Genomic DNA, 16,916 nt, shown 5'->3' with positions numbered 1-16,916 from the left:
AGAGAAACCCTGTCTCGAAAAACCAAAAAAAAAAAAAACAAAAAAAACAAACAAACAAAAAAAAACTCTACCAAATTGAGCCAGGACCTGTACAACAATATGTACTACATATCAAGACTGACAGACTTAGATACATTCTCTATAACATAGGGTTAACAAGTGAACTATGACCATCTTTATTTCAACCACGGCTTTCATGGGTGGACAGTAGAGCTAGGTAGGACAAAAGCAGGGCTACATGGACATGAGGAAAGGGATATTGTTCTAAGTGACATAGAACAATTGGATAACTACATAACAATAGTGAAGCTTGGTCCTTACAGCATATTGTATGTGGTACATTTCCATCCAGCAAACATTGGTTGTTCATCTTTATTTTTACTCCTATTTAATTATTATATTTTTATTCTACCCGTGTGTATGCCTGTGCACCACTGGTGTGTCTGGTGTCAACGAAGGCAGGAAGAGGGCATGAGAGTTTTCTGAGACTGGAGTGACAGTCAATTGTGAATGTCTTACTTACTACCAGTGTTCTTAACCACACAGCCATATCTCCAGGCCCCGATCTCAGTCTCATGTGGTAAAAGAAGCTTGTCCTACACAATTGAGGAGGAAGAAATCCTCACCACCTGGGAATAAAGAATGTCTTTGTAAATAAGGGCAAAACACCTTTAATGTTAAAAATACAGATAAATTAAAATTGAGAATATGACCTTCAATTATCATTAAAATAGTGAAATCCAACTGAAGACAAAAATCATAGATTTTTAACATAAATAGACGTCAAAAGGCTTGCTAACTAAAATGTTTGTATGACATAAAATTATTAGAAATGGGAATATAAATTAAAACCACAATAAATTACTATTATATATCTCCCTGCCTTTGAAAGATTGGAGAGTAGTCATGAGCCACAAGGCACAAAAATGCTGTTGGCAGAGACACAAATCAACTTACAATGTTGTGGTGATATTGTGTTCCCCAAAATATTGTGCACCCTAATAAACTTATCTGGGGTCAGAGAATAGACATCCACTCAGATCTCTGTGAGTTCAAAGCCACACTGGAAACAGCCAGACATTGTGACTCAAGCCTTTAATCTCAGGAAGTGATAGCAGAAAGCAGCAAAGTATATAAGGCATGAAAACCAGGAACTAGAGCTGGTTAAGCTTTTGAGCAGCAGTTCAGCTGAGATTCTTTTGGATGAGGACTTTGAGTCTTCCAGTCTGAGGAAACAGGATCAGCTGAGGAATTGGCAAGGTGAGGTGGCTGTGGCTTGTTCTGTTTCTCTGATCATTCAGCATTCACCCCAATACCTGGCTCTGGGTTTGATTTTATTAATAAGACCTTTTATTTTTTATTTATTTAATCTTTTTATTTTCTAATTAACGTAATTTCACATATCAGCTTCGGACATTTTAAGATTCATGTTACATAATGTTGTTTATGAATCAACAGTTTTCTCATAGGTACACCTGATAGAAAGACCTCTGAATAAGTACTGCAAGACATATAAATGGATGTTTATTATAACTTTATAATAATCAAGACAGGATGTAGCCAAATGTCTATCAACATAAGGAGACAGAACTTCTGTTATATCCATACATTATGATAATGCATGACAAGAAAAGAAATGCAAATGACTGAAAATTAGAAATGGATTTTACATTTCGTGAAAGTAGCTAGACATAAAAATCATCTTGTGTTTATATTTGGATAAACTGAATGTTTAATGGCATACCCTTTGTTGCTGAAACTGAAGAAAAGTAAAAATATCCGAAACCATAACAAACAAAATTTGTGCTGAGAACTGAGTATGGAAGACACTGTAATTAAGAGAAAGAGAAAGGGGGATTTCTGTAAGAGTTGTTGAGTTTCTATTTCTGGAATTAATAGTCATAGAGATATTTGTTTTGTACTGCTTCATTAAACTAGGAATGTTGCTGGCTTTTTTGTACTGAATTGTGATACATGGTATATATCATATAAGCATATTCAAAATGTCTAAGTCAGTGTCTTTTGTATTACTTGTCTATGTTTTCAGCCATCTTTATCCTGAGAAAGACTGTTTTTCTACAACTTAAAGGGGAATTGAATCACTGAAAAGCAAGCAATACTCTAATACAAACTGAAGAGATGAAAGTTTTATATACTAGTGTTTGCTACATTTATGTATGTATTTAGTGTATCTGTGTATCTGTGTTTGCGTGTGCTTGCGTGCATGTGTGCGCGCGCGCGCGTGCGTGCATGCGTGCATGCGTGTGTGTGTGTGTGTGTGTGTGTGTGTGTGTGTGTGTTCTTGATATATCATGTGTGTGTGGTCAGAAGGTAACTTACAGGATTTAGTTCTCTCCTTCCACCTACTTCTTTCACCATGTGGGTTCCAAGGATGAAACTTATGTTGCCAGGCTTGTCATCAAACACTTTATTATGCCAAGCATGGCCCCATATAACTTTCCAATTTTCCCCTTATAATAATAAGTGACTTTGTATGGTCTTTAGAGTGAATCAGGCAGCAATGTTCCCTCATGCATTATCTCATTTAGTCATAGTAATAATCCTTTACAGTTGGTATCATTATTATTCTGATTTATAAGCTGTAGACAGGAGACTGAGCACTGTTAAACTAAATGAACAAGAGGCTCAGTTAATTGGAGCCCAAATTATCTGAATCCAGATTTAAATACCTCAACCAATGTAGCATACTGAATTATACTAACTTGAAAGTGTGGCCAACTGATAATCAGGAACAAATCATAGACTGATTACATGATCTAATATTATGTCATAATCTTTACTGATTTTATTAAATTCATAATGTGACCCCTCCTGGCTACTGGAGCCAATTAGATAGTTTCCTTCTGACTGCACCCTGTTATTCAATTCCTTGTAATCATCCCTCTATATGCTGTTTTCAGTATTTCATTAGCATATACTCACCATATGATTATTGGTTTCATTACATTTTCATATACGTGCATCATGTACTTAGATCATGTTTACAGTTATAATTTCTTATCCCTCTGTCTCCGTTGCCAGCCCTTCCTTTTCCTAAGAAGTTCCTATTTTACTTTCATTTCTCTATTTTTTTACTTTCTTTTAAAACTAGATTGAGCATATGAGAGAAAGCAGACTGCCTGTCAAAGTTACATAAATACAATAAAACTGGATAAATACCAGAGGAGGAACTAAAAATAAAAGTAAAAACTTTTTACAAAATAAAATAAATTAAAATACTACTGAAAACATAGTAAATATAAAAAGGAAGAAAAATGTACACACACACACACACACACACACACACACACAAACTAGAGAGTCTTTTTCATGGATCTTATAACATTTGGATCAGCCTGATGGAGGTGATATTGGATTGTAACTGAGGACTTTTCTCTGTCTTTCTTGCAATTCATTTGGTGCTGTATGTGGGTTAAGGGCCAGTGAGAGATCAGGTGTTTTTTCATGGCTGTATCCACTTTAAAAAAAAAAAATTCTACTGTATGCAAAGGCATACCAGAATCCAATGCTGTCTACACTTTGATTTGTGGCCAGTGGACTGGATGAGCTTTTACTTCTCCAAAGATCTCCCAGTTTGTAGTCCAGGTTAAAGCTAGTGTCAACACTGTGGAGTATTCCACCAATAAACCAGAGAGTGGGAAAAATGAGCAAAACTGTAAGATTTGCACTGGACGGGGAGAACTTCACTCTGCCCACTAGCAGAGTGCTTTCAGACCTCATCAATTATAGAGAACCCTGGGGGAGGGAGATGAGTGCAGAAATCATGAACACAAGACTTAGTTTGTGAGGTTGGTAGTTTTTAATACTACCTAACAGCAAATGCACATGGTGGAGGTGGAGAGTAACTCCAAGGATGACATGTGAAAACCTCTGAAAACACTCAACATCTTCTTATTTCTTACACTTGGAGATTAGCACGGTGCATAGCACACATTAAGTGTTCAATAAATGTTGGTTAGATTCAAAATAAGTAACATACCCACCTTATCCAATATATACAAAAAACAGCTACTGCCATTATTTTATTTTTAAAATGCCCTCTGACAAATCTCCACTATTATTTTAGCAATAGGCTAAATATTTGTAAAGCTTTCCTTTAAACATGAGTCATAAGTCACCAATTCTTGAGATAGTCTTTAAAATCAGCTTTTCCAAATGTTTCTGAGATCCATGACTTTCAAATGCATGATTGTTTTCAAAGTTGTTGGAAGGTTAGCGGTTTTCTAGTAATCTTTAAAGTACTATAATAAGCGACATGACCAAAACCAGCTTAGAGACCAATTTTTTTTTCCTTTGCTTAAACTTCAAGGTTATAATCAATTGTTGAGGGAAGGTAGAGCAGAAACTGAAGTACAGGCCATGAAGGATGCTGTTTAATGGCTTGTTCCCTGACTTATGCTCAGCTAGCATGCTCACATAGCACAGGCCCACCTGCCTAGGAATGGCGCTGCTCACAGAGAGCTGTGCCCTTTCACATCAATCATTAGTCAAGACATCTCCTCATAGACATGGGCATAGAAATAATTCTTCATTTGAGGTTCCCACCACAACCAGGTGACTCAAGGTTGTATCAAGTTGACAATTAAAACTAACCAACACAAATGGGCACCTGATAAATTAGCTGTGTCCCAGATTCTCTGTAAAAGCCAACATTATTCCATGTCCTGGAAATAATAAATATTAAAATCTTGAATATAAATTGAACATGCCCCACACTGATTGGAAAGCACTTTACTAATCTAAATCATTATTATTTGATTTTATACTTTGTCAACTATGTTTATAAAAAAAGTACTTGATGCTGGGCGGTGGTGGCACATGCTCTTAATAACATCACTCAAGAGGCCTGGTCTACAAAGTGATTTCTAGGATAACCAGGGCTATACAGATAAACTTTGTCTCAAAAAACAACACCAAAAAAAATACTTGAAGTTTTCCTATTTGCACCTTTATATAATAATATGTATGATAAACTTTCTATCAGTTCTTCATTTAAACAAAAAATACAATCATGGATTAGTTAACACCTCAGTTAATGATTGTCATAGTTCAAATAAAACACAATGTTCTTAGTCATCTAACTATACTGAATCTATATTTAATTCCTTTCACATGAATTAGAAAAAAATCTCTAAATACTGCTTTGATTTTTTTCTATTTTTGAATTGATGTTGTATTGTGTGTAGGAAAACTGGAAAAATTCATTATTGCAAATTTAGATTTGACAGAATGATTGGATAATGAATTGCAGCACTGGTTAATGTAGTTTCTGGCATTGTTTACTCTGACAAAGGTGACATGTGGGTATACTATTATACTATATATAAATACTATATATTTTCAATTAGATAGCAATGTTTTCATCAGGCAGGTGTTTCTTTGGGTAAGCTTAGCACCCACTTGCTTAAAAATGGAAAACTATATATCTGTAACAACCAAAGTTCCATTGTCACACCCTGCAGTTGTCCAAACAGCATTAAGTCCTTTTGAAAGTGGCCTGTTTTGTGTTAGTTACTGTGGCAACCAATCTCTTGATTCATAGTGCTTATGGAATGTCTTCTTCACCTAATATGCTGCCAGTACTGCAGGTATCAACTGCTGTTTTTTGTTTGTTTGGTTTTTGTTTTTTACTAAATTGAAGAGGGCTATAAACTAAATAAAAGTAAAATACAGAGCACACTGGGGCTTGAGTGTAAAGTAGTAGGGGAGCTGTTAACACTGAAGTGTCTTGAAGTTGATGTGAAAGTTCACTGTAGATTCATATCATTGATCTTCTATTAGAGGGAAGAAGTTGGTAAATGAACACTCCAGTTTTTCCTGGCCTTAATATCTATTATGTTAGTACTACCTAGCTACATATGGGTCTTCCTTCTCAATCCGTTCATATACTCCTGCCTTTTCCTTCTTTTCCTTTCTACAATTATTCATTGACTCCTACTATCTGCTTTGTTAAAAGTCATATATTTGAACTACTCACAATAGGAAAAGGGGGGCTGAAAAATCACTGTGAGAAATTGTCTCCATCCAGTTGGCCTATGGGTATACCTGTGGGATTGTTTTTTGATTGCTAATTGGTGGAGGAAGACCTCACCTACTGTGGACAGTGACACACCTAGGCAGGTGGTTTGAGGTTGTGTAAGGAAGGCAGCTGAGCAGAAGCATGGGAAGAGGGCAGTCAGCAGTGTTCCTTCATGGTTTCTACTTTAAGCTTCTACCTTGAGTTCCTGTCATAGCCTCTGCTCCATGATGAACTGTAACCTGTAAACGGAACAAATCCTCCCTCCCCAAAGTTACCTTTGGTATCTGTTTTATCAAAGACAGAATGGCAAACTAGAACATTTACTTTATAAAATTCAATTTGTAACAGCACAAAACAGTTGGTAAAAACATGAATAATTCAGTACAATGACAGAAGGTATCGAGTGCTAAGGGAAATAATATTAGATAAAGTGGGACCAAGAGTAAGGAACACCATAGGCAACCTCTGGAGAGCCTGAGAGAAAGGTGTCACCTGACTTCATCCATGCTTAGTACCTCACCCCTCATATTAGAAATGGAAGAGAGGGGAACAAGGTAGACAAGTCAGACTGTTACAATAACCTAATCAAAAAGTTATCACAGTTACCATAGTGAGTGGGAAACGGTATAAATGATGAGAAAGAGGAAACAAATTCTGTTTAAACATAGTTGCTAGAAACCCAGAAAAGATGGTAAGTGGTTGGTCATTCTGGATTAACTGTTTTCTTTTCTATGACATCTGGGAATCAGCTGAGTTTCTGTGTATTCAGAACAAGATACACCTGAAAGGCTACATAGGGTTAAATTAAACAACGTTTGAAATACTTAGTAAAGTGTGTAGTTTCGAAGCAGATGTTTAGTAAGTGATAGCTATTATTGTCAAATTATAAAGTATATTATTTGTTAAAGTAATTTACTTTATTAATTATATTCAAAATACATAATAACAATAACAATATTTTATAAAGCCTTATTGTATCTGCTAGTGGTTGTAACCTAGTCTCTCTATCAGGCAGGATTATAAACAGAAAAGACAGAATGGAGATATATACATATATTCATTCTATTTCAGTATATAATTTATTAAATCAACTTACATTGAAACAGCACCAACATCTGTGTCACCCTGAGAAGCTGAGAACCTAAGAGTTCCTCAGACCACAAGGCTCCAACCTGGTGGAGAAAACCTCTCAGTTGGGGGTGAAGGAGGCCTGAAAACACTAATTCTAACAACAGCAAAGGAATCAGCAGCCATAGTAAGGAAAAGGCTAAACAAGCAACAAGCAAATGGTCTCCCTCCTGCTATGGCCTGTTTTACTGGACTGCTACAAGAAAGTGCCATCTGCATTTTTGGGTAGCTCTTCCCACATCAATTGAGTATATCAGAAAAATTCTCAGTTGATGCTTCCTGCATAGATGATGCTAATTTGTTGCAAATTGACATGAAAACCAACCACCATAGTCCTGGTGAGCTACTTAATAAAATAATTCTGGAAAGTTTGTTAATTTTCTGCTCATTATAAAAAGGACTATGTACCACACCTTCTTGCCCTTGAGCTCAGGGTCTCTAGGAGATGAATTCACGTAGTAGACTGCTCTATTTGAATAGCAGCGCATATCAGGGCTCACGAGAAACATAACCTAGTGTTGGGGTATGACATTCTTAGTCACTTCTTTTTGCTTCCTTCACCTGAATGACTTCTTGCTTTTTAGCTCCATGAACACTACTTCCTCACTTCATCGGACACTCAGTTCTCTCAACTGAAACTGCACATCTGTACAGCTCTTCATAGTAGTTCAATATGCCTTTGTCTAAAATTATGTTAGTTCCCGAGATGTTATTCAGTTTGTCTGCATCTCAAGAATGTCTACTTAGGAAACATTGAATAACAAGCAGACACAGTCATCCAAATCATTGGGAGGCAGTAGAGAATGAAGGACAGCTGGATATTTGCTAAGAATGCAGACCTGGGCTCAAGAACTTGCTCTTCTGTGTGATCTTCAGCATTAGAATGGTACAGCACCCTTAGGAAAGTCACCAGGAGAATGTCTTCATTGGTATTTTTGGCTTTATTTAGTAATTTATGTCTTGTCCAACTTTGAGGTGATAGTTTTTGTTTTATCCTATTCTATTTTATTTTGTTATATATATTTTTAATGAATGAATGAAATCATTGGATAGATGAACAAATGAATGGAAACCTAGCTTCTAGGGTAAAGACTAACAACTGAACTGTCACTTATACCTACTGGGAGATTGAAAATCAGTTTTCTCTATAGAGTGACACTGGGTATATCAACCACTGCAGGACAGGCCTCATGTTCAGGATTAGTTGACCAACATATAATTGGACACAACAACTTTTTTGTTTGTTACAGTTTGGTGGGGATTTGCGTTTTTTTTGTTTGTTTGTTTGTTTGTTTTATTTAGTTGGACATGTGTGGTTTTATTTTGGGGTTTTGTTTGGTTTGGGGCAGTTGTGTTGTTTTATTGTAGTTTTGTTTGTTTTCTGAGAAAGAACTTGTGGGTAGGGATGCAAAGAAGATCTGGAAGAACTTAGGGGAGAGGAAGAATAAGATCAAAATATACTTAAATTTAAAAATTGTTTTAAATAATAAAATATAATTAAAAAGAAGATAATACAACTTATATAGTCTTAGTAGTATTTTAAGGGGGACATGGAATGGAGAGACATTTTGGAGCATTATAGAATGTTGGTTAAGTTATTTTTTTCCAACATAGTATTTTTATTGATTATTTGGGAATTTCACACAATATACCCTGATCACACTTGCTTTCCATTCCTCCCAGGTCCACCTTCTCACCCTTGTGCTCACCCTCAATAAAAAATGATACATCAAGAACAATTTTGTTGGCCATATACTCATTGGAGCATAGACAACCTCTTAAAGATAACTGAGTCTCTTGCCTACCACTACCCTCCCCCCAACACACACACACACACACACACACACACACACACACACACACACACCAGTAGCCATCAGCTGTGAAAAGCTACACTTTCAGCATATTTATCACAATTATTTTATTAAATCTATTCATTTATTTTACATCATGACCACAGTTTCCTCTCCTGCCATTTCTTCCCCCCACTTTCCCTCAACCCTCTACCCCAATTCATTGCTCCTCTGTTTCTGTTCAGAAAGGGGGCAGGCCTCCCATGGGTGTCAACAAAGCATGACATATCAAATTGAGGTAGGAGTAAGCTCTTCCCCTTGTATTAAAACTGGGCAAAGCAATCCAGTATGAGGAATATGTTCTCAAAAGCCAAGCAAGGTGCTAGGGTCAGGCCTTGCTCCCACTGCTATAAGTCCCACAAGCAGACCAAGCTACACAACTGTCCCACATATGTAAAGAGCCTAGGTCAGTCCCATTCAGGCCTCCTAGCTATTGGTACAAACTGTGAGCTCCTATGAGCCCATGTTAGTTGTTTATGTGGGTTCCCTTGTGATGATCTTGATCTCCTGGCTCTGGCTGGTACAATCCTTCCTCCCTCTCTTCAACAGGATTCCCTGAGCTCTGCCCAGTGCTTGGTTGTGGATCTCTGCATCTGTTTTGATTAGTTAATAGATGACAGCTCTCTGATGACAGTTTGGGTAGTCACCAATCTGATTCCAGAAAATGGCTAGTTCAGGCTACCTATCTACTGTTGCTAGGAGTCTTATCTGGAGTCATTTTTGTAGGTTTAGGGGAGTTTCCCTTGCATCAGGTTTCTTCAATGACTTCCTGTCTAGGCTGTTTCTCTTTGGGGGACTGGGGATTGTAGAAACCTTCAATGTCTCTCATTCTCAACTATTGGGTCTGGAGTTATTGAAATCTCTGTAACACAAGCTTTCCTGCCCATAACAGCAAGTGGCAGTACATATGGTATTTCACATGGTTTCCCATGGTTGCATGGACCACAGATATCCACATGGCCCCCAGCTGCACCACAGAAGATGGAACTCATTATGATTAAGTTATTTCAAGGTGAATCTTGCAAGGAAAATATCTAGATGAAATAAATAACTGGTGTTTATGAAAATGACTCTTACATGGATTACGAAGATCCACACTCAGTTCCCGAGGCTTGCTCAGTAAACGTTTTTAGACATTGAGCCACCTCCTCAGCATCTTTAACTAGTCTTGATGAGCTAGCTATGAGTGCACTATTTCCATCACCATCTATTTGCAGTCGTATCCTAAGAGTAAACATTTCCTGAAGCTTGCAGTTTAGGAATTATTGTATGGTCTCAGCATTATTGAACAACTGTTTAGAAAAGCAGAGATTTGTGAGAGTCTTAAATAACACATGGTGTTATGTTGGTTTCATTTCTTTCAGCCTTAGTGTCTTTATGTTTGAAATGTAAGTTGTGAATCAGCAAGATGAAGTATGAAAATAATTACATCTGGACATGGTTTAGTCAGTATGGAAGATATACTAACTGGTATTTTTTTTACAGAGACTTATTGGATAAAACATACAACTCAAGGATCAGCCATCAAGTAATAAATCTAATTACAATCCTGTTAGCTTGTCTTCCATTGTAGATTGCAGACTAGCTTGAATTATCTTTCCATGGTTTTCAGTAGGAGTCTAAAGTACATTTTATTTTTTCTGGTATCAGCTTCCTAGTGCCTATATTTAACATGCATGTTTCTCTAACTCACACTATTAACCCTTTTGTTTTTGTTTTGTTTTGTTTTTTTAACAGAATGACATGAATTACATAGCATCCAGTGGACTCTTATTTAAAGATGGCAAAAAGCGAATTGATTACATCCTGGTTTATCGAAAGACAAACATCCAATATGACAAAAGAAACACATTTGAAAAGAACCTCAGAGCAGAAGGCTTGATGCTGGAAAAGGAGGTAAAGGCTTTTCCATTATCAGTTTCTTTTTTTGGACTAATATTCTGGGATAGATACTATCAGTCATACTTTAATATATATGTATGGTCTATGCATTTTCCCAAGTCCAAGTATAAAATAAAAACATATGTACTATTCCATTTAAGTATTTATTTACTTTTTCACCTATGCATATCTGTACATTTTAAATATTTTTCAAAGGGTTTGGCTATTTTTGCAATTTTTGAAAACTGATTATGTAACGATTATGCCCATGCAAAGTAGGAAACCCTGAGTAAGGAAAACCAAATGTTGAAAGTGTTCGCCAAGCTGCTGAAATGCAAGTTTGATTGCTAGAAGTATGGGCACCAACCTTCATCATCCTCTGTTTTGTTTATATGAATCTTTTGAAAGGACTATTTTCTTTTTCCTTCTAGTAAAACAATAAAAGGATCAAGGCATCTGGAAAAAATAAGAACATAGAAAGGAAGAAAAACATACTTTTCATAGTTCTATGATGATAAAATTGCCACTTTTGTTATTTTAGTTGAATATTCTATGGTTTAATTTGTTTGGTTTTAAACATCTATTTTATTGATTTTAAGTATGAGTACTAGTGATTGAGTACATACACATGAGTGCAGATGTTCTTGGAGGTCAGAAGCATTGGATTCCTTGGGCCTGGAATTTCAGGCAGTTGTAAGCCACTCAACATTGTTGCCGGAACTAGACTCTAGTCCTCTGAAACAGCAGTACTCTTTCTTAATCACTGAGACATCTCTCTAGCTAAAGCTAAACAATTTTGAAATGGGCACATGAAAAACACTATGAGATCTTAAAATAGTATTTGAGCTATATTCTCGAAATCTTTGAAAACAGTTCTCCAAAGCAGCAGTATTTATAGACTTTTTTTTCTAAGTGGAATTGCACCACAATTCTCTTTTTTAATAATTTTGTTTTATTTTTTTGAAATTATATCATGTCATATCATACCTTCTCTTTCCTCCCTTCAGTCCCTCCCATTCACTCTTTGCACTATGTCAGATCCATAGCCTCTTTTTCTTTGTTTTACACACACACACACACACACACACACACACACACACACACACACACACGACTTTAGGGCCAACCACTTGGTATTAGATAACTAATTGGGGGCTCTTCTCTAAATCACATTTTATCACATTAGAGAAAGATAAACCCCTAATGTAAAATAAATAAATAAACAAATGTAAATCCAAGAAACATGGAAAAATCAAGGCCAGGGTCCACATTGCTACCCAAATAAATCTCATTTCCTTTTCAGAACTTCCAAAGAGCTGGTTTCCTGCTAGCTGCCTCTCAGTATGTTTTATGCACAAAAACAAATCACTGTTATATCTACAACCAACTCTTTGACTCTGCCAAATATCACAACATACGGATCTACTCAGACATTTTTAATTGTGTAAAAATTTAAATATTTGAACAGTTAACTTGTAATTGCAGTGTTAAAACTTAATTTTTAAAAATGCTAAAGTAAAAATGAAATATTGCGAATTTTCTAATAAGATTTAGCAAAATGTTGCTTGGTACTCAGAGATATGGTTCTGAAACCCTCTGACACCATCACTTTCATTTTTCATTCTCAAAACATGTCTTAGAATTAATTTTTTTTTTTTTTTTTTTTTTTTTTTTTTTTTGGTTTTTTGAGACAGGGTTTCTCTGTGTAGCTTTGCGCCTTTCCTGGAACTCACTTGGTAGCCCAGGCTGGCCTCGAACTCACAGAGACCCGCCTGGCTCTGCCTCCTGAGTGCTGGGATTAAAAGCATGCACCACCACCGCCCGGCAAAGAATTAATTTTTTAAAGTAATACATTTTAGGGAGTACTAAACTATTATCCAGTGTCTCCCTTAATAACTGAATTTATTTGTAATTATTAAAATTCTTTCCTACAAAACAGTAGATACACAATGAGTTCACAAGAAGAAAAGCTTTATTTACACACTGCCAAATGACACAAAACAGGGAAAGTGAAATTCTTTTTCTTTTCTTTTTTCTTTTCTTTTTTTTTTGAGACAGGGTTTCTCTGTGTAGCTTTGTGCCTTTCCTGGAACTCGATTTGTAGACCAGGCTGGCCTTGAACTCACAGAGATCCACCTGCCTCTGCCTCCCAAGTGCTGGGATTAAAGGCGTGACCACCACCGCCCGGCGCGAAATTTTTATTTTAACTTTTTATCTAATATTTTTCTTATTTTTCCTGGGACCATTAACTCAGAATATCACTACCTCTAGGAATTAGACATATGAAAGGGTACTTATTGAAAAAGAGTCCTATAGACTGCTTTATTTGTTTGATTTCCTTGTGATTTCTACTTCACAGAAATAAGAGCACATACTTCCTAACCGTACAAAGCAGTTTATACACACACAGATTATACTCCGTACTGGTAGTCATGGTGCTCAGATGATTTATGTTCACCTATGTATTCACTAAGTAATTTTACAAACACCAAGCAAGCTTCTACGGAACCCGATATTTAAAGTGGACCAAATCATTCAGTATACTGAGTGACACTCGCCTATACAGACCAGACATACACACCGGGTACCTTGACAGACATGATCACTGCTTCTCTCTACTCTGTTGGGTCTTCTTGGCCAAAGTTCAGATGTTGTTGAGTCTTTTGCCTTATTCCTCTGAATTAATACAAAGAAAAATACTCCATGATGCATTAAAAAAACAGTTATGTTCCACACTGACAGGGATGTTTCTCTATTCTTGTGGTTTCTGTTTATATTGGCACACAGCAAGATAGAGCTCTCTGAGTCCTGCTATTGCTGGACAGAGGATGCTCATTCTAGTTGCATAATTACGTTTTTCTCCACTTCACTTCACTTTCTTTGGGTTTAATCCACACATTAAAGAGTTAGGAAAGCCGGGTAAGTAGGTGAATCAAGCTGACTGCCTGGATCCTTGGACCTGCTGCTTCCACCACTGGAGCCATTGTACTGTTAGTATTATTTCCTCTCTCCTCTCCAGTGCTCCCCTGTTAAAATAAATGTGTTGTTGTTGATGAAGATGGTGATGGTGGAAAATATTAGGGGAATCCATTTGTCCAGATTCCATATTACTAGTGTTAAATCTGAGGTGGATGTTTTTATATTTCCCCTCTGTAAATGCCTCATTAAATTTGATGTAGGTAACACTAAGAAACTCTGGTTGTGTTTCCAAGAGAGGAGAAAAACCGGGGTGGGGAACAAAGGTATATGAGGATGAAAGGAGGAGACCAAATATAGACAGAAAATTTCTAATTGTGTTAGTAGATATTAACTACACATAATAGATTTCATTATGATACTTCCATACCTGTATAATAATTCAAACAAAGCAATGTTATGTAAGGAATGTGGCTGGGTGCTATGTATAAACTGAAAGAAAATTACTTAACTGAAAAGGAGTCTTTATTAGTCAGAGTTCTCCAGAGATAAAGAACTGGAATGAATACCTATTAGAAAACGTGTTTATTAGATTGGCTTACACAGCAGATAATCCAACTATTTGCACACAGGAGAGGCTGAGAAATCCAGTAGCTACACAGTCAACAAGGGTGGGCACCTCAGCACTCACAATCTGACTCTGAGGGCCTAGATGATAGATACCTGGAGAGTCACTAGTTCTTAGTCCAGATTGGAAAAACAAAGGGTTCTAATGTCACAGAGTGGGCTCACCAGTAAGGAGCTAAGGCAGCCAGATGCACACTCCTTTCCTCAGACCTCTTATATCTGCACAGTCACTAGAAGCTGCTGCCTACTCTACAGGATGCCCCATCTATTTACTTCTCCAGAAAATATCCTCACAGACACATACAGAGAGGTGACTGTCTTAGTTTATTCCAGATCTCATAAAACTGGCAACAAATTTTAACACTCACAGAGTCCATCGTAGAAATACAGAGAAAGAATTCTACCCATAGAAAGAAGCAGTAACAAAACTTATTACTGTCTAGAAAAGAGCTAGGTTTCTTTTTTGAAGGGAGTATATAGAAGAAACATTAATTATTGTAATTCTGAGAAATACAAGTAGAGATATTTGAAGGCTAGACATAAATGAAGATTATGACTTGAAGATAAGTACTCTCTCTAGTCAATGAAAGTATGAACCATATACTGGGAAAAGGGCAGTAGTGATAACAGAAATCAAAACAAAAAAAAAAGGAAAAATCCTACAGAATGATAGGAGAGGAGAACAGGCATGTGAAATCATCAGGGATAAACTCAGGTATAACTGTATATTTAACAAGGCAATTCCACATAACTTATCTGGTAATCAAGAGAGGTTTATTTTTGAGATAACTTACAGCCAATAAGGGGTTGGTTACAGGATCCAGGAGAGATGAGGTGCCATCCAGCAGAGAACTCTAGCTTCATCTCCCATCTAGATTCCAGGAACATGAGGTATTCAGAAGGGGGCCAGATATGTATGCACCATGAGTCTTAAGGGGCTCCCTCTCAGCCATGCCCCAGGGACAAGCCAGCCCCAGGGGCAGGTTATAGGCAGGTGTGACAGTTACCTGCTGTCACTCTAGGGGCAGTGTTTCAAGGTCAAAGCTGGAATGGCTACTCACTACACTCAGGAGCCTTAGGGAACATCTGGTCATAGGAAAACATACTGCAGAAAAGTTCAAGACAAGGAGACCTGTTCATTGGAGGATGTGGAGGCCTTTAGGGCAAGCAGTAAGAATGACTTCTCTGAGAAGACAGATGTACACTATGCTAGCATGCAGTAGATGATGAAGTATACTATCAAGAGTAGGTAATGGAAAATAAGCACACATCATTCACCTGCTTGTCTGGGTGAGAGGTGAAAAAACCACCAGGTTGGGGTGGGTGAACACTCTAGTGAGATTGCCATCCATATTTTCTATTCACTTTTTTACTTTTTTTTTTTTTAAAGATAGGATGTTTAAATGATTAGGAGTAAGATTCAAGAGAAGGGGAGGGAATCATAGAGGAAGGAAATAGAAGGGAAGAAGTCAGGAAAAGGAGACAAGAAGGAAAAGAGCACTCGGGAAACAGAGAAAATGATGTAATCATTAAAATCCCCAAAATAAAATAATAAATAAAATGCCTTTAGGAAAGAGTAAAGGCAACGATTATAAAATATAGAGGAAAATCACTAAATTATGCATTTGTATTGCCCTTATCTATTTATTGTGTGTATGTTTAGTTATGCGTGTGTGTGTGTGTGTGTGTGTGTGTGTGTGTGTGTGTACCACAAATATCTGCCTCCACACATGTAGAGGTCAAAGGGAAATTGCAGACGTATGTTCTCTCCTTCTAATATGTGAGCCCAGTGAACAAACTCATTTCATCAGGCTTGGCCATGATCACCTTTACCCACTGATCCATCTCATCAGCCCCTTAACTTTTACTTCAAATTTAATTTTACAAGAATTTATTTTGCCTGTTACAGGTACTTTCACAAAATAATATCCTGATCTTGATAGTGAAAAAAGTTTTTACATTTAGCTTATTAGAATTTTATTTATTATTTATGGTTTCATGTATAAATCAACCTGTTACAATAAATAGATTACAAATAAACAAAAACATTTTTCTAAAACAAGCATTCTAGCATTATATCATAAAACATATATACTGTTTCAACATAGTGAAGACTGTAGCAGGAATCTTAAAAGATCTTATTAATAAAATCAAACCTGAGGCCAGTTATTGGGGTGAACATTAGAAGATCAGAGAGACAGAACAAGCCACAGCTAACCTCGCCTGGCCAACTTCTCAGCTGATCTTGTTTCCTCAGACTGGAAACCTCTGTTTTCCTCATATCCGAATGGCTCTCAGCTGAACTGTGCTGCTCAAAACCTAAAAGCTTAACCAGCCAAATGCTTCTGGTTTCTTGTCTTCACGCCTTATATATCTTTCCTTTCTACTGTCACACCCTGGGATTAAAGGCGTGTGTCACCATGCCTGGCCATTTCCAATGTGGCCTTGAACTCACAGAGATCCAGAGGGAT

The 16,916-nt window shown here is 36.8% G+C and overlaps 1 protein-coding gene across 2 annotated transcripts in view; it reads left to right on the top strand.

The window, feature by feature from the left end:
- Ano3 (anoctamin 3) overlaps positions 1–16,916 on the top strand; it is a 255,321-nt gene that overhangs the window by 108,529 nt on the left and 129,876 nt on the right. For both annotated transcript variants that reach the window (XM_028882377.2, XM_028882378.2), the window contains one exon: positions 10,759–10,917. In XM_028882377.2, the coding sequence (XP_028738210.1) occupies positions 10,759–10,917 (159 nt within the window). The remainder of the gene's footprint in view (positions 1–10,758; positions 10,918–16,916) is intronic.

This window comes from Peromyscus leucopus, chromosome 4 (assembly GCF_004664715.2).
Source record: "Peromyscus leucopus breed LL Stock chromosome 4, UCI_PerLeu_2.1, whole genome shotgun sequence".
Classification (NCBI taxonomy): domain Eukaryota; kingdom Metazoa; phylum Chordata; class Mammalia; order Rodentia; family Cricetidae; genus Peromyscus; species Peromyscus leucopus.
The sequence above is the reverse complement of the archived record's forward strand: the minus strand, read 5'-3'. Positions and strand labels throughout refer to the sequence as shown.